We start from the raw sequence: 27,250 nt of genomic DNA, 5'->3' as shown, positions 1-27,250 counted from the left end.
GTTTTTCAGATTGGAGGCCTGTGACCAGTGGAGTGCCACAAGGATCGGTGCTAGGCCTTTTGTCATTTATATGAATGATTTGGATGCGAGCATAAAAGAGGTACAGTTAGTAAGTTTGCAGATTACACCAAAATTGGGAGGTGTAGTGGACAGCGAAGAGGGTTACCTCAGATTACAACAGGATCAGGACCAGATGTGCCAATGGGCTGAGAAGTGGCAGATGGAGTTTAATTCAGATAAATGCAAGGTGCTGCATTTTGGGAAAGCAAATCTTAGCAGGACTTATACACTTAAATGGTAAGGTCCTAGGGAGTGTTGTTGAACCAAGAGACCTTGGAGTGCAGGTTCATAGCTCCTTGAAAGTGGAGTCACCGGTAGATAGGATAGTGAAGGCAGCTTTGGTATGCTTTCCTTTATTGGTCAGAGTATTGAGTACAGGAGTTGGGAGGTCATGTTGTGGTTGTACAGGACATCGGTTAGGCCACTGTTGGAATATTATGTGCAATTCTGGTCTCCTTCCTATCGGAAAGATGTTGAGAAACTTGGAAGGGTTCAGAAAAGATTTACAAGGATGTTGCCAGGGTTGGAGGATTTGAGCTACAGGGAGAGGATGAACAGGCTGGGGCTGTTTCCCTGGAGCGTCGGAGGCTGAGGGGTGACCTTATAGAGGTTTACAAAATCATGAGGGCATGGATACGATAAATAGACAAAGTCTTTTCCCTGGGGTCAGGGAGTCCAGAACTAGAGGACATACGTTTAGGGTGAGAGGGGAAAGATAATCTAGATAAATCCCACGTGCTGCATTTTAGAAAATCAAATCAGAGCAGGACTTATCCACTTAATTCTAACAGTTCTCGGGAGTGTTACTGAACAAAAAGATGTTGGAGTGCAGGTTCATAATCCCTTGAAAGTGGAGTCGCAGGCATAGAGGATAGTGAAGGCAGCATTTAGTATGCTTTCCTTTATTGGACAGAGCATAGAGTGTAGGAGTTGGGAGGTCGTGTTGCAGCTATACAGGACATTGGTTTGGCTACTTATTGCATGTAATTCTGGTTTTCTTCCTATTGGAAGGACATTTCTGAACCCTTTCAGGTTTCACAAAAGATTTACAAGGAAGTTGCCAGGGTTGGAAGGTTTGAGCTATAGGGAGGCTGAACAGGCTTGAGCTGCTTTCCCTGGAGCGTCGTAGGCTGAGGGGTAACCTTATAGAGGTTTATAAGGATCTTTTGCATGGGATGAGGGAGTCCAGAACTAGAGGGCAAAGGTTTAAGTTGAGAGGGGAAAGTTTTGAAAGGGACTCAAGGGGCAACTAGTTGATGCAGAGTGTGGTGCATGAATGGAACGAGCTGCCAGAGGTGGTGGTGGAAAAACTACAATACTTAAAAAAGCACCTGGATGGGTTAATGAATAGGAAGGGTTTAGAGGGATATGGGCCAGGTGCTGGCAAATGAGACTAGATTAATTTAGGATATCTGGTCAGCATGGAAAAGTTGGACCAAAGGATCTGTTTCCATGTCTTACATTTCTATAACTCTGTGACTATGTGCACAATATCATATTTGAACACTGATTCAAATAATATGCAATTCTCATTTAGGGCTCTTGTGGGGCAGTGGCAGTGTCCCTAACCCTTACTGAGAGACCCAGATTCAAGTCCCACCTGCTCCAGAGGTGTGTAGTTACATTTTGAACAGGTCAATTAGGAAAAATACATTAATTTTAAAAAAATTAAATTCAAAAATACGTGCTGCTTATTTAGAGACTCTTGCGGCACAGAGGTAATGTCCCTACTCACAGGCCAAGAGGCCCGGGTTCAAGTCTCACCTGCTTCAGAGGTATGTAATAATATTTCTGAACAGATTGCTTAGAAAATTAGGTAGAGGAGTAAAATCCCAAAAGTGATCTTTCATCTGTGCTTATGGAAAACAGGAACAATTTGCCTCAGCATTTCTATATAGATCTGCAAATGTCCCTTCATAAACTAAATGACTATTAGATCTCAGCATCTTGATCCAGCCGTGTTTTACAGAACATAGTTACATAAAACTTTGACATATCATTTCAGTTCCAGATAAGACAACTGCCTCCACTACTGAAAAATGATGTTTCACAAATCTAAGCTACAGTACATGACTCCGTGATGACACAGATTCTGTTCATATTGCTGAGTTCCCAGTTTGCACAAGCCTAATTTGAAGTAGCAGCAAATAGAAGCTAGAGAGAGAGAGAGTCAGTCATATAAAAAGAAAATTCTTAAAACAGTTTTGTTCCTCTTCTGCTAAATAGCTTAGCCTTTCATTAACTTAAGAATTCAATTGCTTCTCTGAGCCGAATCTCAGAAGAGATAACAGAATAGCCCAAAAGGCTACGTACTTACCTGAAAATTTTTGAAAAACATGCTTTTCTTTTAAAAAGAAAAGTAAATGAAACCGTGCTGATTGTTCATTCATATTGAACCACTGGGAAAAGTTTCAGTTTCCTAGGTGAATCAAGTGGAGTTGCAAGCTGCCGAATCATCAAATACCAATAATACTTACAATTACAACATTACTCCTAACTGCATTGTTGCCACCTCCAAATTCAATTTAGCTTGTGCCTTTCTTGTCATGCGCAAGAGTGTGGAAGATGGCAGAATATAACAAGGGAGCAGAAGGGCACGTGCAGATGTGGAAGGCAGGAGAGACAGAGAGAAATTGCTGAGTTTAGCATGAGCAGAAATTTACCTTTTTTATCCAAATCAACAGCCCAGGTACACCAAATCAAAATCTTGCACTCTACCAACTTGCTGTTAAAGTCTTCTGGAGATCATATGCAAACATAGTTGAAATGAGCCCAAACTCAGTCCTTTCAAAACATTAAACTGCACCTCATAACATTAAATAGTGCACAATCGTAATGCTAAATAAGCTTAGCTTTACCAAAATATTAATATGATAAGTTTAGCTTTTTTTCCATTAAACTTGCACAATGAGACCAATCGGCCCATGTCTGCACCCGTTCTTGAAATGATCACTACCTACTGCCAACTTCCAGCATTTTCCACCATACCTCTGCACATTATTTCTCTCTAAATGATCATCCCAACACCCTTTGAATGCCTCAAGTGAACCTGCCTCCATCACACTTGAGACAGTACATTCCACACCTAAACACTCGCTATTAAAATGTTCTTTTCTTGTGTCACATTTGTTCCTTTCGCAAACCTCTAAATCTCTGGTTCTTCATCCTTTGGTAAGCAGGAATACAGTCTCTTTCTCCACTGCGTCAAGTCCACTCATGATTTGGAGATGCCGGTGTTGGACTGGGGTGTACAAAAGTTAAAAATCACACAACAACAGGTTATAGTCCAACAGGTTTAATTGGAAGCACACTAGCTTTCAGAGCAACGCTCCTTCATCAGGTGATTGTCCTGATCTTGGTGTTGTGAGATTTTTAACTAAGTCCACTCATGATTTTGAAAACCTCTCTCAGATCTCTTCTTAGCCTTCTTGTCTCTAAGGAGAAGGATCCCAACTTCTTCAATCTATCCTCATAGCTGAAGTTTTTTATTCCTAGAACAATTCTCGTAAATCACTACTACAGCCTTTCCAATGCATTCACATCTTTCCTATAATGAGGCATCCAGCACACAACACTCCAGTTGAGGTCTAACAAGTGGCTTATACAAGGCCAGACTGTTCCAAGCACTTAAAAGTGTAGTTTAGTTGTAGGGATAAAGTTTGCTCCTCTTACTGAGTGCCAACCTTCCCTTCCCCAACTTTTCCATTGTGGCCCAGCACTAACAGTCATGCTATATAAATCCAAGATGGTTCTGTTATCTTTGCAATTTTATTCAGAACATAACGCTCTGCTATTTCCACTCATTCAGCATGTCATTAACAAAAACATCATCTTCCACCCTCCAATTTCTGCATTCTGAAGGATATATCCCCTCCAAATCACTTGAAGTTTAACCGGATTATCTCTTTCCACAATGCTCGCTGACGTGTTGAGTACTTCCAGGATATTCTGGTATTATTGTAAGGTAATTATATATCAAGAAGTAGGAAAGCAAGTCCAGTAGATAGAAAGGAGGAAACAGATTAGGCATGTGGTGACAGTGACAAAGTCACTGGACTCAATATAAGGCTTAGGGTTTCAAGTTCCACTGCACTGAAATTAAAAGGTTTGGGGTCTTGTGGTGTAATGGTAATGTCCTTCCCTCTGAGCCAGAAGACCAAGGTTCAAGTCCCACTTGCATTGGAGTTATGTCACAGAATGTCATAAATTGATTTTTAAAAAAACTACAGATTAACCATCATGTAATTGAATGACTCATTGGGAAACTGTTCCCAAATAGAACATAGAACAGTACAGCATAGTACAGGCCCTTTGGTCCATGATGTTTTGCTGAACAGTTATCTTAATCTAAGATCAACCTTACCTACACACCTCTCAATTTACTGCCATCTATGTGCTTGTCCAGCAGTCCAAGTATCAAGTAATAGTATTTTTTGGTCTTTTGTAAATGCAAGAGGATTGCCAATTCATTATACTTGATTGAAATTCTAACCATTCTTTGCACTGGTATTAACAATCCACTGATTTGGTTACAAAACGTCAAAATTCTCCCTACTAGTTCTTAAATCTTCATCATCTTGCTTCTTTTATACTGACTGACCTGAACACTATTCTTTCTAGTCTGTAGGAGAGAGATAAACAAGTTGTATGGTACAAATGTAGGAGAATTTATTTTTACAAAATCTGAGAAAACTTTTGTCCAGAATGTTTCAATAACAAAAACTGGTGTTGTTTTTTGTAGCCAAGACCAACATAAATAAAAAAAGCAAGGATATAATTTAAAAAACAAGTAACAAAAGTGAGCAATTACCTGATTGGTAATAGTGATGATTTCGCCTTCTTTGACAGTCAGCTCAGCATTCCCAGGTTCAGCTGTAAAGTTGTACAAAACACGGGCCTGTTCGTGGAGAATGGAAGAAAACAGTTAACTAAATGCTACCCAAGTTATTCAGTATTTAAAGTAGTCATAACCTATCATTCATGAGATGTAAAACAGCTACAAGGCATAGATAAAGGCAGAGATGATTGTTTGTACCTTGATCAAATCGGTGTTATACATATAACAGCAACAGCAATAACAATTTGGATCCAAGCAGACAGTGAGACAGAAAACAGCACACTTTTGAGTGTAAGTTTATTAGTTATGCTATACATTTTTGTTTTTAAAAATCAATGTGTCTGAACAGGTTATGACACACCTCTGGACCAGGTGGGACTTGAACCTGGGTCTTCTCACCAAAGGTGGGAACCTGACCGCAGGCCATAAGACCCTTTATTATAACACAGGGATAGTAAACCAAACCAAATCCACCTGTCACTGGATTTGCAACACCACGAAATTAAAATATTCAATGACCCTCAGAGTCACTCAAGCATTTATAACCAGACTTCAGAAATAACTAATCTTGAACATCAAGTTTATAACCTAAATAAATATTAAGAATGTATTGTTAAGCAGAACATAGATAATCTAACTAATATCTACAATCTATACCCAATCCTTTTCGATCAGAAACCACCACTCACACTGACAAAGCTTCCATAGATCGCATGAGACTTTTACTTATTTCTTATGACAAGAATTCTTTCCTCAGAACTTTCAACGAGTAACTATCCAGAGATAACGAGAGAGAGAAACAAAACCAAAGCCAGCTTCCCAGTCTGGCAGCTTCTAATGTAAAACTGTCTCCTACCCCAAACCCAGTCTGGGACAGTTTACCCTTAGTTTTCTTTTTCAATGTTCTCAGTGGTTGGCTGGCCGGCACTGGTCCTCCTTTGATTGAGCAATTCAACGTCCAACCAGTTGCCAATCCTCGAGCATAAGATCTAAGTGCCAGAGCATTAATTTATATGCACTTCCTTCCAAGCTCGCTCACAATCATCTGGTTTTTGTTCTTCCCTTTTATTAAATAACAAGTTCAACTTGCAATTCTCAAATGTTCAGTTCTAAACCAAACAAATATTAGAAAAATAAACAATGATGGTTTCAACACCCTATCAACCTATATAATCTTACAGTTTCTTCTACCTGCTCCCTCTTCATGTCTATGTAGAGGTACTTTTAAATCAACCTGATAAGACACATCATGATATACATTTGGAGCAGAAGGGACTTGAACTTTATTACAGAGACGTGGGTAGAACAGGGACAGGAATGGCTGTTGCAGGTTCCAGGGTTTAAATGTTTTAGTAGGGTCAGAGATGTGGCATTGCTTGTCAAGGGTAGTATTACAGCAGTAGAAAGGGTGATGGAGGAAGACTCGCCATCTGAGGTAGTGTGGGCAGAGGTTAGAAATGGGAAAGGTGAGGTCACCCTGTTAGGAGTTTTCTACAGGCCTCCTAATAGTCTGAGAGAAGTAGAGGAAAGTATTGCCAGGATGATTCAGAAGAAGAAGAGTGGAAGTAGCAGGGTGGTTGTTATGGGGGACTTTAACTTCCCAGATATTGACTGGGAAAGCTATAGCTCGAGTTCGTTAGATGGGTCGGTGTTTGTCCAATGTGTGCAGGAGGGTTTCCTGACACAATATGTAGACAGGCCAACAAGAGGTGAGGCTATTCTGGATTTGGTTCTAGGTAATGAACCAGGCCAGGTGTTCGTCTTGGAGATAGGTGAGCACTTCGGGGGCAGTGACCACAACTCGGTGACTTTTACTCTAGTGATGGAGAGGGATAAGTGTGCACTGCAGGGCAACAGTTAAAGCTGGGGGCAGGGAAATTATGAAGCGGTGAGGCATGACTTAGGATGCGTGGATTGGAAAAATAGGCTTCAAGGGAAGAACACAAATGATATGTGGAGATTGTTCAAGGAACAGCTAATGGGTGTCCTTGATAAGTATGTACCAGTCAGGCAGGGAGTAAAGGGTCTTGTGAGGGAGCCGTGGTTTAATAAGGAATTGGAATCCCTTGTGAAAGGGAAGAGGGCGGCCTATGTAAAGATGAGGCGTGAAGGTTCAGTTGGGGTGATTGAGAGTTATAAAGGTAGCCAGGAAGGATCTAAAGAGAGAGCTAAGAGCAGCGAGAAGGGGACATGAAAAGTCCTTAGTTGGTAGGATTAGGGAAAACCCAAAGGCCTTCTATAGGTATGTCAGGAATAAAAGGATGACTAGGGTAGGTATCGGTCCAGTCAAGGATAGTAGTGGGAAGTTGTGTGTGGAGGCGGAGGAGATTGGTGAGACACTAAATCAATACTTTTCGTCAGTATTCACTCAGGAACAGGACACTGTTGCTGATGTGAATATTGAGTCACAAGTGATTAGAATGGATGGCCTTGAGGTACGTAGGGAAGAGGTCTGGGGAATACTGGAAAGGATGAAAATAGATAAGTCCCCTGGGCCTGATGGCATTTATCCTAGGATCCTCTGGGAAGCTAGGGAGGAGATAGCGGAGCCATTGGCCTTGATTTTTAGGTCATCGTTGTCTTCGGGGACAGTGCCAGAAGACTGGAGGATAGCAAATGTGGTCCCCTTGTTCAAAAAGGGGAACAGGGATAGCCCGAGTAACTATAGGCCAGTGAGTCTCATTTCTGTTGAGGGCAAAGTCTTAGAGAGAATTGTAAGGGATAGGATTTATGAACATCTGGATAGGAATAATGTGATCAAGGATAGTCAGCATGGTTTTGTGAAGGGCAGGTCATGCCTCACAAACCTTATTGAATTCTTTGAGAAGGTGACCAAGGAAGTGGACGAGGGTAAAGCAGTAGATGTGGTGTATATGGATTTTAGCAAGGCGTTCGATAAGGTACCCCATGGCAGGCTAATGCAAAAACTACGGAGGTATGGCATTGAGGGTGCATTAGAGGTTTGGATTAGGAATTGGCTGGCTGGAAGGAGACAAAGGGTATGAGTTGATGGTATACGTTCATCTTGGAGCGCAGTTACTTGCGGTGTTCCACAAGGATCTGTTTTGGGACCATTGCTGTTTGTCATTTTTATAAATGACCTGGAGGAGGGGCTTGAAGGCTGGGTGAGCAAGTTTGCGGATGACACGAAAGTTGGTGGAGTTGTGGACAGCGAAGAAGGGTGTGGCAGGTTACAGCGCGATATAGATAAGTTGCAGAGCTGGGCAGTAAGGTGGCAAATGGAATTCAATGTAGCTAAGTGTGAAGTCATTCACTTTGGTAGGAGTAACAAGAAGATGGATTACTGGGCTAATGGTAGACTACTTGGTAGTGTGGATGAGCAGAGGGATCTTGGTGTCCATGTACACAGATCTTTGAAAGTTGCCACCCAGGTTAATAGTGCTGTGAAGAAGGCATATGGTGTACTGGGCTTTATTGGTAGAGGAATTGAGTTCCGGAGTCCTGAGGTCATGTTGCAGTTGTATAAGACTCTGGTGCGGCCTCATCTAGAGTATTGTGTGCAGTTTTGGTCGCCATACTACAGGAAGGATGTGGAGGCATTGGAACGAGTGCAGAGGAGATTTACCAGGATGTTGCCTGGCATGGTAGGAAGATCGTATGAGGAAAGGCTGAGGCACTTGGGACTTTTCTCATTGGAGAAAAGAAGGTTTAGGGGAGATTTGATAGAGGTGTACAAGATGATTAGGGGTTTAGATAGGGTTGACAGTGAGAACCTTTTTCCGCGTATGGAATCAGCTGTTACTAGGGGACACAGCTTTAAATTAAGGGGTGGTAGGTATAGGACAGATGTTAGGGGTAGATTTTTTACTCAGTGGGTTGTGAGTTCATGGAATGCCCTGCCAGTAGCAGTGGTGGACTCTCCCTCTTTAGGGTCATTTAAGCGGGCATTGGACAAGCATATGGAGGTTATTGGGCTAGTAGGTAGGCTTCGGTCGGCGCAACATCGAGGGCTGAAGGGCCTGTATTTTTCTATGTTCTATGTTCTATGAACCTGAATCGTGTATGTAGTGCCAGTATGCCATAACTTCATATCTACTCAGTTAAACAATTAACTCTATCACCTGATTAACTATGTTATATTAATCAATTCTTGTTTTTCTTTAGATAAAACTTTTCAAAGTACATACAAAAAACCATATTAAACAACATATTCAGTTGGCAGCCGAGTTTACACTTTACAACCTTCTAGACTTTAATATTAGAGTTCAACACCCTCAAAATTGTGAACCCATTCCTTCCCTTTCTTTTAGCTTTGCTTGTTACAGTCTTTGTCACTCTCTCTCCCCCACCCCCAACCCAGTGGGCCAGTCTGTTCCTGCTGGCAAACCACCTCCCTCACCTCCATACAGAGCCCTAAACATTCCTTCCAGGTGAGACAGAGGTTGATCTGCCTAGTTTACTGTATCCAATGCTCCCTGTGTGGTCTTCTCTACATTGGTGAAACCAAACGTAAACTAAGGGCATGTTTCGCAAGCATCTCAGTCAGGCCCCGCAAGGGCTGACCTGACCTCCCAGTCACAGCCTATTTCAATTCCCCCTCCCACTCTCTCTCCAACATGTCCATCCTCAGTCTCTTCCATTGCCACAGTGAATCAGATAGCAAATTAGAGGAACACCACCTCATCTTCCAACTAGGCAGCCTACAGCCCGCAGGACTCAATATTGAGTTCTCCAATTTTAACTAACCTTCCCACCCATTCCTCAAATCCTTTTCCAGCCCTGCCTCTTCCCTTCCATCCCTCTGACCGACCAGTCTTTCCAGTTACCGACAAGATTTGTCCCTCCTATCAACCTACCAGGGCATACCTACCTCACCACTTCACTCCTCTCCCCAACCAAAGCTCTTCCCCCTCCCTATCTGCCACCCCCCGTATCCCCACGTGTCAGGTACTTTTTGGCACCACCCTTTTGGCCCCGCCATTATGGGTCTAAACTGTTTCGGCGCTGAGCTATTGTGGCACCAATTCAGAATTTTAAAAAGTCTTGTTTGGTTAAAGAGAGGATGACCAACGACCCGATGTAATTTCCTCAACTAGCAAGAGTTGATAGTCAAAGCTCTAATGATCTCGGTTTGGAATCATTTTCTCATTTAACAATTGAGAATAGTCATCTACTGCCTTGATGATACTTAAGCCCTTCTGTCTTCACATTGGAAAGCTGTAATACAATTTTCTATTTTGTTGTAGAGCCCATACCAGATATTGCTGAAAACATTCTAAAGCAAGAAAGACAAACCAAAATTTTCACACGATGTGTTTGATAAATGTGGCAAAATGTAGAAATTCGTTTTTGTAATGAATAGGTTAAAAATAATGAATAAAAAAGAATTAGATTTATTTTTTACAATGCAATAAAACTAATTTCTTACGGGCTCTACAAGACTTCTTTTTATTCTGAATTGGCGCCAAAATAGCTCACCACCAAAGTAATGAGCGCCAAAACAGTTTAGAGCCAAAATGGCTGGGCCAAATGATCAGTGCCAAAAGGGCAACGCCAAATAGTCCCATTCCGACCCCCACCCCCACTCCTGAAGATGAGTTATTCCAGAAACATCAGACATCTCCACCTCCTGATGCTGCCTGGCTTGCTGTACTCTTCCAGCCCCCTGTCTGTCTGCTCGTCTTTCCAGTCTGGCAGTTAGGCACATCATTGGAATATGAGAATGACAGAACAACCACTTAATCTCAACCATCAACATCCTTTCTCCCCCAGCACTCCACTCCACCCCCCACCACCCGCCTCACCCCGCAACCTTCCACACTAATCCTTCTTTCTTGAAGCAAATAGTCATCAATTCATCCATACAAAAAAACTGATATTTCATGCTCTTATGAAAAAGTTATTTCATAATAAAGATCTGGAGTACTGCCAAAAGAAAGAGACATTTTGCAGAAGCTTTTTGTCTTGCATTCACAAAAAAGTTGCAAGAAATACCAATGTAAAGAGAAAACAACATTTATACTGCATGAGACAGAATGCTGAGTGTTTGGCAGTGTACTCTGATTGGCAGACAAATTAAATGGAATGCAATTTATGATAATCAACAGTTAACCACCAGAGTTTGTTTAAATTTTTAACCAGACAAGTTGACTCTTCTCAGGGCAATAGCTTAAGTAATCAATGAACCAGAGAATAGCTGTCATCTATGGAGATAAGTTGGAACACATGCAGTGTCTATTTATTCTTTACAGGCCAAAAGAAGATAAGGTCCTGTTATTAATATCATAGAATCCCTAAAGTGAGGAAGCAGGCCATTCAAACCATGAATTCACACCAACTCTCCAAACAGCATCCCACAAGCATGAGCCAATTCATCACACTTGCAAACACAGCCAGAAATTATTGTTGATACAATCTGCAAGTCTTTAGGACATATGGCCCAGACAGGGAATTATAGACCAGTTAACCTCACATCAGTAGTAGGGAAAATGTTATAGTCAATTGTAAAAGATCTAATAGCAAACCACCTCGAAAACAGTGACAGGATCAGACAGAGTCAACATGGATTTATGAAAGGGAAATCATACCCAATGAAATCTACTGGAATTTTGAACATGTAACCAGTAGAATTCTTAAGACAGCCAATGGATTTGGTTTAACTGACCTTCAGAAGGCTTTCAAAAAATGTTCCACATAAGAGATTAGCATATAAAACTAAAGCACGTGGGATTGGGGTGGCGTACTGACATGGACAGAGAATAGATTGACAACAGTTAGAATACGTGTGTCTTTTTCAGAATGGCTGGCAGCGGGATACTGCAAGGAGATCAGTGCTTGAACCCCAATTATTCACAATATATATTAATGATTTAGTTGAGAGAACTAAATGTAAGTTCTCCAAGTCTGTAGACAATATAGAACTGAGAGGGAGGGTAAATTGTGAGAAGGATGAAAAGATGCTTCACTGATTTAAACAAATTGAATGAATGAACAAATGCATGACAGATGAAGTAAAATGTAGCTAAATGTGAAGTTGATACACTTTGAAGCAGATTACCCAAATGGCGACAGATTGCACTTCTACTAAGAACTGGGTGTCCTTGTACAGCAGTCACTGAAAGTTAGTATGTAGATGCAAGCGATCAGTGAAAGTGGCCAATGGTATGTTGGGCTTCATAGTAAGAGGATTCAAATACAAGATAAGGGATTACTTGCCAAAATTGCACAGGGACTTGCTAAGGACAACCTGGAGGATTGGGAGCAGAACTGCTCTCCTTATCTGAAGGATGCTTAGGCTATGGAGGGACTGTAACACAAAAGCTTCATCAGATGGATTCCTGGATGATATGACTGACATATGAAGAGGGACTAGATCAGTAAGGACAATACTTTTTGGAATTTAGAAGAATTGGGCCGGGGGGGGGGGGGGGGGGGTGCAGAAGAGCTGTAATCTTATAGAAGCCTACAGAATTCTAATAGGATTACATGGCATATGCATAAGAAGGACGTGCCCGATTACTGGCGAGTCTAGATCAGCGGTCACAGACTAAGTGTACAAATGAGTCATTTAGAACAGAGATGGAGAGAAATTTCTTCTTACTGTTCTCCAATTCCTGGCATCTGTGATAAATTGCCAGAGGTATCTCTATCCTCACTCTTTTTAGTTATGAAAAATCTTTCATTGTGCACTTTTGGCTTGTACCTGGACAGACTGACATTGCCCTACAATTGAATTTGTGCAAATGCCCCATTTCAGCCATGAATGTTTCTGCAAATTAATACTTTCCCAGGAAGCTAAAGTCTGCTCCTGAAATGCATTTTGAAAATTTAAATCTATTTAACATGAGCAGTCTGTCCAGTCTAACAATTTAAAGGCAAATACTGAATTAGGAGTCATCAAGTAGAAATTTTGCAATCTCATATACCTTGTTAAATTCCATTGCTTTATTCTATAGAAATATCCCTATGTATGTTAAGTTTATCAACTTTGACCATGCCCCACTTGCATTTAAATGTCAACTAATCTATTTCAACCACAAACTTTATGAGAATATCTAACCTTTCCTGTCCAAGTGTTGAGCTTTTTGATCCCACAGTACTTTACATTTGAACTCGCTTCCAGTAGGAAGTGACAGTACCAAGGTCAAACCTTGCTCTTACATCGGCAAACACACAACTCAAGTTCACATATCAACTTCATTTGTCCACTCAAAGCAAGGTTCACCTTCGCAACATGGTGGGGATACTTGGTTTCAGACACTCTTGAAAAACTCCAACTGCAATCTTCTGTTTTAAATAAATCTTGGATGCCTAAAGGTAAAAATATGAAGGTAATTTTGAATCAAAGATAATGGTTTGGCAGAAACCAAGACATCTTTATGTGTACAGTTTGTTGCTCAGTCTGTACTTCCCAGTCTTGTCTCTCAAAATAGCGAGGATAGGTATGCCATCTTATGAACAGGGCTAAGTCCAGAATATAGGAAGATGACCACCATCTTTTCACTGTTTATCATCTCTACAGCTACTCTCTCCACAGTCTAATTACTGTGATTAAAAAGTTGGTTTTAAGGAGCGTCTTTATTAAAAAAAAAGAATAACATACACTAAACCTGAATGGCGGTGTTGGGGGGGGGGGGGGGGGGGGGGGAGATGTGGAGGTGGAGAACAAGAGCAATAGGTCATCAAGTAAAAATGACCAAAGAGGAGTCTGACACTAAGGCCAGTAAGACTAAGATGAAGCGTAGACAGGGGAAGATTACTGAACATGGCAGGACTGAAGTGTATTTGTTTTATTGAGAGAAGTATGACAGGTAAGGGAGGCAAACTTTGAGCATGGAATAATATTTACGAGGGGGAAAGACTGGCAGTTTAAATCTGGGCTTTAGATGTTTCCAGTGTAATAGGGAAAGATGTAAAAGAGGTGGGGGAGTTGCTTAACTGATAAGGGAGAAAACTTTGGAGAGCTCATCAAGCGAGGCTATATGAGTAAAGCTCAAGAATAGGAAGAGTATAATCACTTTGATGGGATTATACTCTAGGCCTCCTAAAAGACATCAGGTGATAGAGGAACAGATATTTTGATAGATTATGGAAAAATCTGAAAACAACAATCTGTTGGAGTAGATGATTTTAATTTCCCCTATATTGACTATAACACACTTACTGCCAGCGACTTGGATGAGGGAGAATTTGTCACTGTCCAGAACAGTTTTGTGAACAAATTCGTAAATACTTCAACTAGGGAAGTCGCCTGGTATTACAGAACGAGCTCAGCTAAGGGTTTGAAGTTTCAGTGGGGTAGTATTTCAGGAAGCTAACATAATTCTGTAAGCTTTAAATAACGCATGGATAAGAGTAGCCCTCCAGTTAAAGTACTAAACCGAGGAAAGACTAACTACCATAATGGTAGTGGAAAATGTGAACTGGGTAGCTGCTTGAGGGTAAATCCACATCTAGCATGTAGGAATCTTTTAAAAGGCCAGTAGATTTAAGTTAAGGATTAGCATGTCCCTTTGAAAATGAAGGATAACAACAGCAAGATTCAGGAATCTTGGATGTCAAGACAAATTGCGAGCTCAGTCGAAAGCATGGTGCTGGAATAGCACAACAGGTCAGGCAGCATCTGTAGAGCAGGAGAATTGACGTTTTGGGCACAAACCCTTTATCAGGACTCCAAATTGAGAGCTTAGTCAAAAAGAAAAAAGGAGGCATATGTATAATTTAGGAAACTGAAGGCAGACAAGCCCTTATATAACAACATGATAGCACGAATTAGGAGGGCTAAAAATGAGGCCAAGAAATGTCTTTGGCAAACAGGTTTTGAAAAATCCCCAAGGTGCTTTATGCAAATATAAGAAGCAAGAGGATAGCTTGGGAAAGCATAGGTCCATTCAAGGACAATGGGAGGAATTTAAGCATGGAGCTGGAGGAAATGGGAGAGGTCCTGAATGAATACTTTGCTTCAGTATTCACAAAAGGAAAAGGACATGATGGATAGGGAGTCTCCGGAGGAGTATGTTGATATTCTGGGGCATGTCAACATAAAACGAGTGGTGAGTGTTTTAAAAGGCATTAAGGTAGACAAGTCCCCAGGAAATTTCTGGGCCTTGTGGATACATGATTTCATACTTTAGTCACAGGAGAAATCAAAGACTGGAGAATAATCTATACTGTTCCTTTGTTTAAAAGAGGGCAACCTTGAACATTCTACAAATTACAGGCCAATAAGCCTTATGCCACTGGTGGGAAATTATTGGAGAAGATTCTTATATTTGGAAAAATACAGACTTAAGAAATGTGCAGGGAGGTTGTCTCAAAATGTTTCATTTTTTGAGGAAGTGGCAATAATATTCATGGAGGGCAGGGCAGTAGATCTTGCCTGTGCAGACTTTAGCAAGGTCTTTGACAAGGTCCCTCAAGACAGGCTAATACAGAAGGTGAAATCTTATGGGATTTGCAGTGAGCTGCGAAGATGGAGACAAAATGGCTTGGTCACAGAAGATAGAGAGTAATAGCTCAAAAGGTGCTTTTCTGACTGGAGATCTGTAACCAATGTTGTTCCGCAGGGATCAGTGCTGGGACCCCTGTTGCTTGTAATATATGTAATTTAGGGAGGAGGATTGCCAGAAGATACATGATATAGAGCTGGAGATGTGGGTAGAGAAATGGCAGGTAGAATTTATTCCAGGCAAAAACGAGAATAATGCAGTAGGGAAGTAAATGACAGAATGGTGGCTCAGTGATTAGCACTGTTACCTCAAAGCACAAGGGACTTGGGTTCAATTCCACTCTTGGGCGACTTTGTGTGGAGTTTGCACACTCTTTCCATGTCTGTGTGGGTTTCCTCCAGGTGCTCTGGTTTCCTCCCACAGTCCAAAGATGTACAGGTTAGGTGAATTGGTCATGCTAAAATTGCCCAGAGTATTCAGGGATGTATAGATTATGTGCATGAGTCAGGGATAAGTGTATGGGAATGGGTTTGGGTGGGACTCACAACAGACCATAAGAGACAGGAGCAGAAATTAGACTATTCAACCCATCAAGTCTGCTCCACCATTCAAATGTGATAAGTTTCTCAACCCATTCTCCCAGTGACCCTCGATCTCCTTGACAATTAAAAACCTACCTATCTCAGTCTTAAACATACTTAATGACCTGGCCTCCACAGCCTTCTGTGGCAACGAATCAAATCTGGGTCCCTGGTGCTGTGAGGGAGCAGTGCTAATCACCGAGCCACCATGCCGCTTTATATTCAAGTTTTCTTAAAATAAATGTCATCATTGCATTTGCCTTCTTAACTATGACTCAACCCACACATTTACCTTGAAAGAATCCTGGACTAGAACTCCCAAGTTTCACTGCATTTCAGACTTCTAAGTGGGGAGAAAATTCAGGAAACAGTCAATGCCTCTATTGTTCCTACCGAAGTTTATGACTCATACTTTCTCACGTTATACTCCACTCTTCTAAACTGTCCAAATCCTTTTCCAGCCTCTCCACCTCTTCAAATGCTACCTGTCCCTCTTCTTATCTTTGTATTGTCTGCAAACTTAGCCAGAATGCCCTCCGTTCCTTCATCTAGATTATTAATTTATAAAGTGAGAAGTTGTGGTCCCAACACTGAGCCTTGCTGAACACCACTCGTCACCGGCTGCCATGTTGAGAAAGACCTGTTTATCCCCACTCTCTGCTTTCTGCCAGATAGCCAGGCTTCCATCCATGCTAGCACCTTGACCTAACACCATGGGCCCTTATCTTATCTGCCTCCTGTGCAGCACCTTGTCAAAGGTCTTCTTGAAGTCCAGGTAAATAACATCCATAATGCCTCCTTAATGCTGAGGAGCATAGTGGAAATTATTTTTTAGCGAGGTGGTTACGCCACAGGTAAGGGCTTCACAGGTAGAAAAGCACTGGGTGACCACAAGGAAGACGAGTAGGTGAAAACAGGAATTAAAGGAGTTGCCATGTTGGATGCTGTTGAGGGGGATGGCCTCTCAGTGGAAAGCAGTAACAGTCAAGTTTGTGGCAGCGTGGTTGGACTCTGGTGTACAAAGTTAAAAATCATACAACACCAGGTTATAGCAAATATATATTTGCTATATATATATTCTGTGTCTTACAATTGTGTCCTCCACAAGCACGTGATGAATGAGCGGCGCTCCGAAAGCTAGTGTGCTTCCAATTAAACCTGTTGGACTATAACCTGGTGTTGTTTAATTTTTAACTTCCTGAATACTTCCAGTGCCATGTGCTACTATTAGAATAGCAAGATGGGTCAGATGAACTGCTACTAAAGGGATGACGTAGGGGTGAGGCCTTTAGATTTTAATAGGGTTATAGTATAGGTTATTCTGCTATAAGTGCATTTCGTTAATGCAAATTCACTATTACGTGATTGACGAATTGGGGATGCTGTTTCAAAAGCGCATACTATTAAAATGTGTGTTGGCTGTAATGCAATTACATTACCAACACTTTAAGCACTGTTTATTAAGTGCAATTTTTCTGTAACATGGGGTTTCACAAGAACACAATCATCGCATTATAGAAGAACTACCTGTAGTAGGAGATTTCAAATTTGCTAACATTAACTGATATCGCTGTAGCGATTAGATGGAGTGGAATTTTTGAAATGCATCCAGGAATTTTTCTGTACAAGTATTCAGCAGTCCTATTCAAGGTGGGGCAGTGCTGGACCTAATCCTAGGGAATGAAGTCAAGTGTCAGTAAGTGAGCATTTTGGGAATACTGACTAGAACTCTAAGTTTCAAAGTTGTTATGGAAAAGGTTAAGCATCGTGCAGAATTTAGTTATCTATATTTGGAGAATATAGATTTCTCTTCAACCACAAGAGGAGTAACATCTGTGCCTACACCTCCACACTTCCCCTCTCACCTCCATCCAAGACCCAGAACGATCCTTCTAGATGCAGAATTTCACCTCCACTCTTTCCAACCTGATCTATTGTACCTGTTGCTCCAGATGTAGTCTCCTCTAAATCAGAGGCCAAACGCAGACTTGAGGAGTAGTTCACGGTGTATCTGCACCCTGCATTCTTCAGCCACCGTTCCCTCCCCTCTTTCCCCACGCCCTTCCCCCCGCCCTCAACTTTATGATTGCCATCTATTTTAATTCCACCTCTGACAGCAACATGTCCATCCTTGGCCTGCTCCACTATCAAGTGCGCTGGAGGAACACTGCCTGATATTTTGCCTGGGGAGGAGTTAACAGATCAATGGCCTCAATATTGACTTCATCACCTCCAAAATCCGTCACCCCAGCCTTATCCCATATCTAGCGCTACTCCTCCTCCTTGCCTCCCTAACCTGACTTTATCTCTGTCCATCTTCCGACTCACCTATCCACTCCATCCTTGCCAGTGACCAATCACCTATCACCATTGCCACCTCCCATCCCCCCAGTCCCGACAAAACATTGACTTTCCTGCTCCTCAGATGCTGTCTGACCTGTTGTGCTTTTCCAGCCTCACATCTATTGACTGATGCAGGCAGGTATTCTCTCAACATTTAAGCAGAATCTTGACAAGCACTTAAAACACAGAGCACAGCAGACAATGGACCAAGTGCAGGTAAATGGGATTAGTGTTGGTCAGCATAGACTAGTAGGCTGAAGGGCCTGTTTCTATGCTGTATGACTAGGACTCTATTACAGTCCAGCTCGTTAAACGATATAGACTTTCCAGCTCTAGCTTCACTCACTTTCAGACTCTGAGAACCGGTGATATTCAGTGATATTTTGGGAAATCCTTTATGATGATACCATAATGACTTCCTCTGTACCTCTCCCATCTCAAAGTCCATCATCATGGTAACATGAACACGTAGGCCTTGTATCCAGATAAAGATGCTGATTAGCTAGCCAGGACTTTCCAAATCTCTCCTCTTGGAGGTAAATGCGAAGTTTACATCTTGGCATTCTAAACACTTTCCCAGAGTCGGCATGGACAGGTTGGACCAAAGGGTCTGTTTCCATGCTGTATACATCTCTATGACTCTGGAAGACTTATGGTCTAATCATATGGGCTATTCCCAATTCCTCCAAAGGGTGAATACCTTACACATTCTTCCCAGTAAAACAAACAAACAAACAAACAAAAAAAAACTACCAGTCTTTAATCTAGATCAATCAAACCTCTCCAGCTTGCTGTCAAGGCAGGTTTCAAAATAGATCACATGATGAATCAAGTGGCCTTTTCTTACATTGTAGACCTCTAGGTCATTTGCATTTTATCTCAACTTTAAATTTAAAAGGCACAGTCTTCAGTTTATTAGCCTCAAATGTAAAAGAGCCACCTTTTGATACTTAGTAACATTATCTTTGCAACATTTGCAAGGCACCGTTGATCAAGTATTTAGACTTTGCACCTATGTTAAAAGCTTTCAGTAGCACAAAACACAGAATTTGACAAATTGTGATCTTGAGGCACATCTTGGCACCTGTTGATCCAAGCAGAAATGTACAGAATGTAGCAAGCCCTACGGGAAGGATAAGCAGAGAAGTAGTCACACCAAGCTGACATCATGAATGGCATATGACAATGTAGGGTCTAAAAGATCAACACATGGCTGGCCTCTGATACCTGATGGGTCCACCAGAAATAAAATGGAACGTAGCAGCAACAGTCATGCTTCAAAACTAGAAATGCAGATTTTATTAAGCCACTAAAATTCTAAAGAAACAAAAAGTATCAGTTAAAATCTGTATTCAAACAGAACTCCATTAAGAAACACAAAGAAAAATGATGGAGAAGTGAGGTCTGTTACAGAATTTAGCCTCAGCCACTTCAACCCTGATTTAAATAAAACAAAGAAATGCTATAATGCTGAAAATTTGAAACTACAGCAATTGCTGGAGAAACTCAAGTCAACAAGGTCTTCCCCCTGCTCGACAGTGGAGAAACTCACTGAGCCACCATGGGGTGGCACAGTGGCTAGCACTGCTGCCTCACAGCAGTAGGAACCCCAGGTTCGATTCCTGCCTCGGGTGACTGTCTGTGTGGAGTTTGCACACATTCTCCCAGTGTCTGTATGGGTTTCCTCTGGGTGTTCCGGTTTCCTCCCACAATCAGAAGAGTGTCAGGCCAGGTGAATTGACCTTGCTAAATTGTCCATAAGTGTTCAGGGTAAATGTCGGGGAATGGGTCTGGGTGGGTCAGAGGGTTAGTGTGGTAAAAATAATGACAGCAGATGCTAGATTAGAGTGGTGCTGGAAAAGCACAGCAGTTCAGGCAGCATCCGAGGAGGAGTAAAATCTGAGGGCAGATGTGCAGGATGTGGACGAGGTGCGTTGGAGGGCATCTTTAACCACGTGGGAAGGGAAATTGCGGTCTCTAGAGGAGGCCATCTGGTGTGCTCTGATGGAACTGGTCCTCCTGGGAGGCGGAGGAAGTGGGAATTTTTGCAGGAGGTAGGTTGGGAAGAGGTGTAATCCAGGTAGCTGTGGGAGTTGGTGGGTTTGTAAAAAATGTCGGTGTCAAGTCAGTCATTAATGGAGATGGAGAGGTCCAGGAAGGAGAGGGAGGTGTCAGAGATGGCCCAGATAAATTTAAGGTCAGGGTGAAATGTGTTGGTGAAGTTAATGAATTGCTCAAACTCCTCGCGGGAGCACGAGTTGGCTGCATTGGCGCCACCTTGTGCTCCCGCGAGGAGGTTGAGCAATTCATCAACTTCACCAACACATTCCACCCTGACCTTAAATTTACCTGGACCATCTCTGACATCTCCCTCCCCTTCCTGGACCCCTCCATCTCCATTAATGACAACCGACTTGACACTGACATTTTTTTTTACAAACCCACAGACTCCCACAGCTACCTGGATTACACCTCTTCCCACGCTACCTCTTGCAAAAATGGCATCCCATATTCCCAATTCCTCCGTCTCCACCGTATCTGCTCCCAGGAGGGCCAGTTCCACCACAGAACACACCAGATGGCCTCCCTTCTTTAGAGACTGCAATTTCCCTTCCCACGTGGTTAAAGATGCCCTCCAACGCATCTCGTCCACATCCCGCACCTCCACCCTCAGACCCCACCCCTCTTACCGTAACAAGGATAGAATGCCTCTGGTGTTTAGCTTCCACCCTACCAACCTTTGCATAAACCAAATCATCCGCCTACATTTCCGCCACCTCCAAACGGACCCCACCACCAGGGATGTATTTCCCTCCCCACCCCTTTCCACCTTGTGCAAAGACCGTTCCCTCTGTGACTACATGGTCAGGTCCACGCCCCCCCTACAAACCACCATCCCATCCTGGCACCTTCCCCTGCCACCACAGGAATGGGAAAACCTACGCCCACACCTCCATCCAAGGCCCTAAAGGAGCCTTCCACATCCAAAGTTTTACCTGCACATCCACCAATATCATTTATTGTATCCGTTGTTCCCGATGCGGTCTCCTCTACACTGGGGAGACTGGACGCCTCCTAGCAGAGTGCTTTAGGGAACATCAACCACATTATTCTGTTGCCCAACATTTCAACTCCTCCTCCCACTCTGCCGAGGACATGGGAGGTCCTAGGCCTCCTTCACCACCGCTCCCTCACCACCAGACGCCTGGAGGAAAAACTTAATCTTCTGCCTCAGAACAATTCAACCCCAGGGCATCAATGTGGACTTCAACAGTTTCCTCATTTCCCCTTCCCCCATTTCAGCACTGTCCCCAGGAGTTGTCCTACCTGCCTATCTTCTTTTCCACCTATCCACTCCACCTTCGCCCCTGACCTATCACCTTCATTCCCTCCCCCACTCACCCATTGTACTCTATGCTACTTTCACCCCACCCCCACTCTCCTCTCCTCATTTTCTCTCTCCACCCTTCAGGCACTCTGCCTGTATTCCTGATGAAGGGCTTTTGCCCAAAACGTCGATTTTACTGCTCCTCGGACGCTGCCTAAACTGCTGTGCTTTTCCAGCACCACTCTAATCTAGAGGGTTAGTGTGGACTTCTTGGACTTAATGAGGTTATCTAATCTAAATTTTTTTTTAAAACTGAATAGATCTGGCAGCATCTGTGGAAAGCAGATTTAACATCTTGGGTCCAGTGACCGTTCTTTTTCTCAGTAACCTTGGATATCATTCATTCAGACTTGGTGACTTTGTTTTATTCACTTTGAACTCAGTCCAAAATAGATATCCAAAATGTAGGCAATTTCTCTAACCTCGCTTTCTTTACTGCAACAGAGGTAGTATCCCCTCCTTAAGTGAAGACTAATGTAAAGTCTCCTACAGTACGTAGCTAATCTTCTGCCTGCAGAAGATTTAGTTTTTGGTTCTGAACTGATCCCATCAATTTTCTTACTATTGATTTTTGCAGATGTCATTTTTTTCTCTCATGCACGCTCTACGCGTTTCATTTCCTCTTTCAGTTCTCCTTTGTATTTTCTGTGTATTAGTTGGTTCGCTATTTATAAAGATGATATTTACCATAAACCTCATCTGTTTTATATTAACTTCAAATCACTAGATTGCATCCAGGAACTCTAATAGTTCCTAATGGAATATCTTTAGTTAGTGCTGGATTTACTTTTCTTCCTTGGAAGAGTCCCATTGCTCAAATACTGTTTTACATGCCAATTTTAATTTCCAAATCTATTTAAAAAAACCTTTTATCTCAATAAAATTAGCAAATAAATTTAGCATTCTAAATTGACCCCTGTAATTCTAAGGCTGTGCCCACAGGTTCTAGCATTCCTGCCTGATGGAAACAATTTCCCAGCATCCATCCTTTCTAAGCCATGAATTATCTTGCAAGTTACTATCAGATCTCCCCTTCATCTTCTAAACTCTAATGAATACAATCCCAGGATCCTCAGCCATTCATCATATGTTAGATCTACCATTCCAGGGATCATCCATGTGAATCTCTGCTGGACACGCTCCAGTGCCATATGTCCTTCCTGAGGTATGGGGCCCAAAGGTGGACACCCAGTATTCTAATTGGGGCCTAACCAGAGCTTTATAAAGTCTCAGTAGCACATCACTGCTTTTACATTCCACCCCTCGAGATAAATATTGCTAAGATTGCTAATTTTATTTCCCAGATCAAACAATTGACCCTCTGAGTATACATGGATCACAGCCCATTTATAGGAGGTAGAAAAGAAAATGCTAGAAATTTAAAGAGCTGGGATTGTTCATAATGTCATTTTGGGCATGTATTCCTTCATGGGAACTACAGTTTAATCATGGGTCAACATACTAACCTGCCCTTCTTCATCACAGATACAGTTGGCCTTTAATTGAAAGGATCCTTCAATTTCCCCAGCACTTCAGATTTGCAAAAAATACCATTCAATAATTTTTTTTAAATTCCCAGGATGTTGAGGACATCTTAAACTTCAGATTATCTATAATATGATATGATCAGAGAGAAAGTGGATAAATATCTTCATTAGCATCCATTAAAATTTAATTACCATATGGCAATTATTAAAATATTACAGAGAGCTCAGCTTTCCCTGTCCAGACAGTAACATTTGCTGACAGCATATTAGCTTTGTAATGCTGAATCCTGTAATTGCATAGCATTTTTAAATACAACATACCTACACACAGAATCTTATCCAATTAAAGTTCAACAGAGTTATTCAAGAAGATACAAAGGCCAGGCAAAGTAATGTTCGGAAAAACAGATTTTAAAGGAGGACTTCGAAGACACATAAGAAGCAGACACATTTTAGAAATAGTCTCACAGTTAATGATGGTTTGACTGGCAAGCACAAATCACTGATCCACAAAAGGTCAGAATTGGAGGAGCAAAGAGTTGAAATGCACCACAGCTGGAATACTGCAAGCAGCTCTTCAGAGAGCACATTCCAAACCCACAACCTTCACCACCCAGAAGACAAGGGCAGCAGATGCATGGTGGCACCATCACCTGCATTTTCCCTCAAGCCACACAACACCCTGACATGGAACTCTATGGCCATTATTTCATTATTGTTGGATCCAAATGTTGTTAGAACTCCCTCCTTAACAGCATTGTGGATGTCCCAATACCATAAGAACTGCAATGGCAGTTCACCACCATTTTCTTCAAAGCAATAAGTGATGGACAATAAAAATGTTGGCTTAGTCAGCAATGCTGACATCCCATGAATGAATTTTTTTAAAAAGTTCCCACATTGAGAATAACCTCCAGCATGTTACATCGCACTATCACAGTTAAATGGGACAGACTTCAAACAGATTTAACTACTCAAGACTGGGCAACCATGAGACACTGTGGGCTATCAACAGCAGCAGTATTGTAATCCAGCACAATCTGCAATCTCATGGCCTGGCACATCACCTCAACAATCACCATCAAACCAAGTGCAGGAGGGCATGCCAGGAGCAGCACCAGATAAACCTGAAAATGAGGTGTCAACCTGATGAAGCTACCAAAGAGGACTACTTGCATGCCAAACAGCATAAGCAGCAAGTGACAGACAAAGCTAGACAATCCCACCACCAACAAATCAGATCTAAACTCTGCAGTCCTGCCACATTCTACGGCGACTGGTAGTGCACAGTTAACTAACTCACCGGAGGTGGCAGCTCCACAAATATTTGCACTCTCCATATTGGACGAGACCAGCACTTCAGTGCAAAACATAATGCTGAAGCATTTGCGATCTTCAGCCAGATGTGCCAGTGGATGGTCCACTTCGGCCTCCTCCAGTCATCCCCAGTATTACAAATACCAGTCTTCAGCTAATTTGATTCATTCAATGTGATATCAAGAAATGGTTGGAGACACTGGATACTACGAAGGCTACGAGCCCAAACAATATTCCAGCAATAGTGGTGAAGGCTTTTGCTCCAGAACTTGCCAGTCCCAAGCCCAGGTCTTTCAGAACACAGTAAGAATAGTGACATCTACCTAATAATGTGGAAAGTTGTCCAGGTATGTCCTGCACATAAGAAGCAAGACAAATCGAACCCAGCCAACTACCGCCCCATCAATCTATTCTCGATCATCAATAAACTGATGGAAAGTGTCATCAACTGTGCTATCAAGCAGCAACTGCTCATTGATGCCCAATTTAGGAGCTGCTAGGGTCACTCAGATTTCCAGTGTTTGTTGTTTTCAGTACAGATTCCAGAATCTGCAGTGGTTTGCTCCTCCACCTAGCTCCTGACTTCATTAGGGCCTTGGTTCAAACCCTGGAACCAAGCTGAAATCCAGCAGTGAGGGGAGCATAACAGCCTTGACAGCAAAGCTGCACTCGACCAAGTGTGGCATCCAAGACCCCTTGCAAAACTAGAATCAAAGGGCATCAAAAGGGCAAACTTTCTGCTGGTCAGTGTCATTCTTGGCATATAGAAAGATGACCATTATTGTTGAAGGTCAGTCATCTAGGCTCCAGGACATCTCTGTAGGAGTTCCTCAGGATACTGTCCTGGGCCCAACCACCTTCAGTTGCTTCATCAACAACTTCCCCCTCCATCATAGCATCAAAAGGTGGGGATGTTCACTGATGATTACAGAACGTTCAGCACCATTTGCAACTCCTCAGATACTGAAGCAGTCCCATGTTCAAATGCAGCAAGACCTGGACAATATACAAGCTTGGGCTGACAAGTGGCAAGTAACATTCATGCCACACACACGCCAAGCTATGACCATCACTTTACCCACTTTAAGAAACAATTTAACCACCACCCCTTGGCATTCAATGGTGTTGCCATCACTGAATCCCTACTAATGAACATCCCGGAGGGTGACCACTGACCAGAAACTCAACTGGACTCACCACATAAATACAGTGGCAGCAAAAGTAGGTTAGAGGGTAGGAATACTGCAGCAAGTAATTCACCTCCTGAATCCACCAAAGTCAGGAGTGTGATGGAATACTCCCCACTTGCCTGGATGGGTGCAACTCCAACACCCAACAAGCTTGACACCAAAGCAGCCTGCTTGACTGACACGACATCCACAAGCACCCACCTGCTTCCCCACCAACACTCAGTAGCAGTAGTATATACTATCTACTAGATGGACTGTAGAAATTATTCAAACATTCTTTGATAACACCTTCCAGACCCATGACCACTTCCATCTAGAAGGACAAGGGCAGGAGATAAAATGGAACACCACCATGAAATTCTCTTCCCATACATTCACCATCCTGACTTAGAAATATACTGCTATTCTTTCACTGTCGCTGGGCCAAAATCCTAGAATTCCCTCCCTAATGACATTGTGGATCAACCCACAGCAGTTCAAGGCGGCAGCTCAGAACCATCTTCTCAAGGACAATTATGCATGGACAATAAATGCTGGCCAGCTGGTGACACCCAACTCCCACTAATGAATTACAAAAAATCTGAAAAGAAGGATGAGAATTTTAAACATTTTAAAAATCAAGGTTTGAATTGTTTAACAAGTTTAAGGATACACCAAAAACTTTGTCTTTATAAAAATGTTATGAAATTGGTGACATCTAAATAATTAAATGATAGATCGGACCGCTATACAGAAATTGTCTACAAACTGGAGTTTACAGGGAGCAGATTTAAGTCCCAAATTAAATATTTTTTTCTGATGAAAGGACGACAAAGACCCTTTACATTGTCAAAAAGCAGCAGGGAAATTCTCACCATTAACCCAGAGAATATTTATGCCTCATCCAACATTACTGAAGCATCATTATTCTTTTCATGTTTGGTTCTCACATTTCATACTTTACAAAAGCAATAAATTTAAAAGTACTTAGTTAGTAGTAAAGTACTTTTGAGGCATTTGAAGCTCATGAGTTGCATCACACATTTATTGTGATCAGCGGCCTCTGTGGAGTTATTTCAGTCATCTGGAGACAGTATGGACTGCAGATACTGTAAGTCAGAGACAATAAAATGTGGAGCTAAAAAGGCACAGCAGGTCAGGCAGCAGAGGAGCAAGAAAATCGACATTTAGGTTTGGGACTTAAAACGTCGACTTTCTTGTTGTGCCTTTCCAGCTCCACATTTTATCATCTACAGTATTTCAATAATCTCTCTGGATTTGACTCTAACGTGATAACATTGAGGAATTGATTAAAATTTTGCTTTTGCTGTTTTAAGATCTTCTAAACAGTGTTCTATATTTAGATAAGTTGATTTGTTTTTTTTTTCATGTTTTTTGCTTTATGTAATGAACTGGTGCTTTTATTCTTAAAGAAATTCATGTGCTTATGCTTCAGTGAATGACCACAAAGACTTTTTAAAATTTAACAATCAAACATGGTTTACTTCTGGATTCTGATTTGTCCAGAAGTTACATCAGGTGGGATCATAACATTATGCAGATTTTGTGACATATTTATTTATTTTCAAAAGTTCAATGAAAAATGTGAATCCTGTATTGCTATAACCAACCATACTTGCTTTTGAAAAAAAAAGTAAA

General features: G+C 42.0%; 1 protein-coding gene across 7 annotated transcripts in view; it reads right to left on the bottom strand.

The window, feature by feature from the left end:
• snx9b (sorting nexin 9b) overlaps positions 1-27,250 on the bottom strand; it is a 149,022-nt gene that overhangs the window by 106,528 nt on the left and 15,244 nt on the right. For all 7 annotated transcript variants that reach the window (XM_072581074.1, XM_072581077.1, XM_072581076.1 and 4 more), the window contains one exon: positions 4,871-4,957. In XM_072581074.1, coding sequence (XP_072437175.1) covers positions 4,871-4,957 — 87 coding nt within the window. The remainder of the gene's footprint in view (positions 1-4,870; positions 4,958-27,250) is intronic.

This window comes from Chiloscyllium punctatum, chromosome 11 (assembly GCF_047496795.1).
Source record: "Chiloscyllium punctatum isolate Juve2018m chromosome 11, sChiPun1.3, whole genome shotgun sequence".
NCBI lineage: Eukaryota > Metazoa > Chordata > Chondrichthyes > Orectolobiformes > Hemiscylliidae > Chiloscyllium > Chiloscyllium punctatum.
Note: the sequence above shows the minus strand (reverse complement) of the source record. Positions and strands in the feature narration are given on the sequence as shown.